General features: G+C 41.4%; 1 protein-coding gene across 1 annotated transcript in view; it reads left to right on the top strand.

Moving 5' to 3' along the window:
- Positions 1–2,269, top strand: part of VPS4B (vacuolar protein sorting 4 homolog B (S. cerevisiae)) — a 34,384-nt gene that overhangs the window by 25,497 nt on the left and 6,618 nt on the right. Inside the window, exons 7-8 of the mRNA XM_006837581.1 lie at positions 6–149; positions 533–614. Coding sequence (XP_006837644.1) covers positions 6–149; positions 533–614 — 226 coding nt within the window. The remainder of the gene's footprint in view (positions 1–5; positions 150–532; positions 615–2,269) is intronic.

The raw sequence follows: 2,269 nt of genomic DNA, 5'->3' as shown, positions 1-2,269 counted from the left end.
GCTTGTTAAGAACTTGTTCCAACTTGCCAGAGAAAATAAACCTTCCATTATCTTCATTGACGAAATTGACTCTCTGTGCGGTTCAAGAAGTGAAAATGAAAGTGAAGCTGCGCGCAGAATTAAGACAGAGTTCCTAGTTCAAATGCAAGGTAGTACCAGTGATCTTTTTGAAGTTTCTGTGTTATTTTACAACCGGTATTATCACAATAATGAAAAGATCATTATTATCCTACCCAGCTGCCTCAGGATGCCATGTCTCTCTAGTTGTCCTCTGCATGCAGACGTAGTTGTTGTCCAGTTGTAAGCATCTCATAGGACTCACTGGTATGAATAGTAAAGAGGAATGACATTCCCTTAGAACAGGAACAACATCAGTAAAAGCAAAGAAATCTTCAGATAAAACATTTCAGGAAACATTTTGAATAATGAATAATAAAAAGATCTTTTGTCTACCCACAGTTGTTAACAGAAACATGGGTGAAGTTTAAAGCACACTAATGTAATTATTGAAACACTTCCTATTTTGATGCAGGGGTTGGTGTGGACAATGATGGAATTTTGGTCCTGGGAGCTACAAATATACCCTGGGTTCTGGATTCTGCTATTAGGCGAAGGTATGCTGATACAGTAAATATCTTAATTCCCAGCTATAAATGTTAACAAGTCAGTGATAACTCCCAGTGTGTCTCATTAGGATATATTTTGAAACAATTTTTCAAGTTATTTTTCATGGGGCTCCACCTTGGGGAAACGGGGCAGCCATGTGTTTGTTTGTTGATTTACTATATTAAAGAAATGTAATGTCCACATGTTGGGATCTTCCACTTTGGGAAATACATTACTTGATGCTCATCTTAGCCAATGTTTTGTTGTGCTCAACTGTAGTACTGTGGGTTAAGGCACTGAACTGCAGTGTCAGTTTGAATGGCAAGGACAGTGGTTCAAGGTCACCAGCCACTCCTTTGAAACCCTATACAGGGTCACTATGGGTCAGAACCTACTGGGCAGCACTTAACAACAACTAACCTAACAGCTGGTGGTCTGAACCCAGCCAGTGGCATTGGCTGGCAGTCTGCTTCCATGAAGATCTCAGGCACAACATTTCTATGGGACTCAGTTTGACACGAACACATGGGGCCACTGTTAGTCGTAAACAACTCGATAGCAGCAGTATTGGTTGTGGAATTGGCCGCCTACCTTAGTGGACACTGATAACTGCAGAAATGTATAGCTGTCGTGTACCGTTTCAATTAAAAATGGTTAGCATATCAAAGTGAGAAAATCAAGATAAATTATTTAGTTAAAAATTGAATCTGGAACTTCAACTCTAGGCAAGGTGTACAGATTTCTTTTTAATGTTTCACAGTTGGCTGTTCCTTTCCTTTTATTTTACATGCAAACATTAGCACTTCCATATTTGTCCTTTTTATCCAATTCACTTGATGGTTTTCCAGCAGGCTAAATTACCATCTGTATTACTTACCTTTTACTACTATTAGCAGAGATTCCACAAATGGGTGACTTTGGACAAACAGAAATGCATTCTTTCACAGTTTAGAAGACTAGAAGTGTTGAATTCAGGGCATGCCCTTGAGGGGGGCCTTCTCTCTCTGGTCCTTGGAGATCTCCATGTGTTTTGACTCCAGTCTTCCCCTGGGTCTAGCGGGTGTCCAGCACAGGGGACCCAGGACCGAAGGCTGTGCTCTGGCTCCTAGGCCTCGTTCTTGATGGTAGTCAGGGCCTTGCTTCCCTGGTTGCTTGTTTCTCCTTTTAAGAGAAAAGGTGACACGGGCCATGCCCGAGGGCAGCTCCCCTTACCTTGGATCATGGCTGTGACCTGCCTCACAGGTGTTGGGTCCTCTTACAAGGAATCAATTGGTCACATCATGGGGATGATTACATCACTGCTTAACTACCAAACCATTGGGAAGCTAGACATGCAAATACTCTGGCCAAAAAAATGTCAGAAAGACCCAACTGGTTTCCTGCCTGTTTTGGTTTGGTTTGTTTCTAATGTGCTTTGATCATCTTTTCCTTTACTGCACTTTGACCTTCTATGTTGAACTCTGACCCAGTGGCCCATGTAACTGTCTGTCTTCACTTGGCTCCAACTAAACAGCTTATGTATTAAAACAAAATGTGCAAAGATCTGGAATCAGAAAACCAAAGAGGAAGAACACGCTCAGCATTTCTCAGGCTGGGGGAACTAAAGAAAAAATGGATTTTCATTGTTGAAGATTCTCTGGGCAAATTATTGAATGATGCAGAA

This window comes from Chrysochloris asiatica, unplaced genomic scaffold (assembly GCF_000296735.1).
Source record: "Chrysochloris asiatica unplaced genomic scaffold, ChrAsi1.0 scaffold00021, whole genome shotgun sequence".
Lineage (NCBI taxonomy): Eukaryota > Metazoa > Chordata > Mammalia > Afrosoricida > Chrysochloridae > Chrysochloris > Chrysochloris asiatica.
Note: the sequence above shows the minus strand (reverse complement) of the source record. Positions and strands in the feature narration are given on the sequence as shown.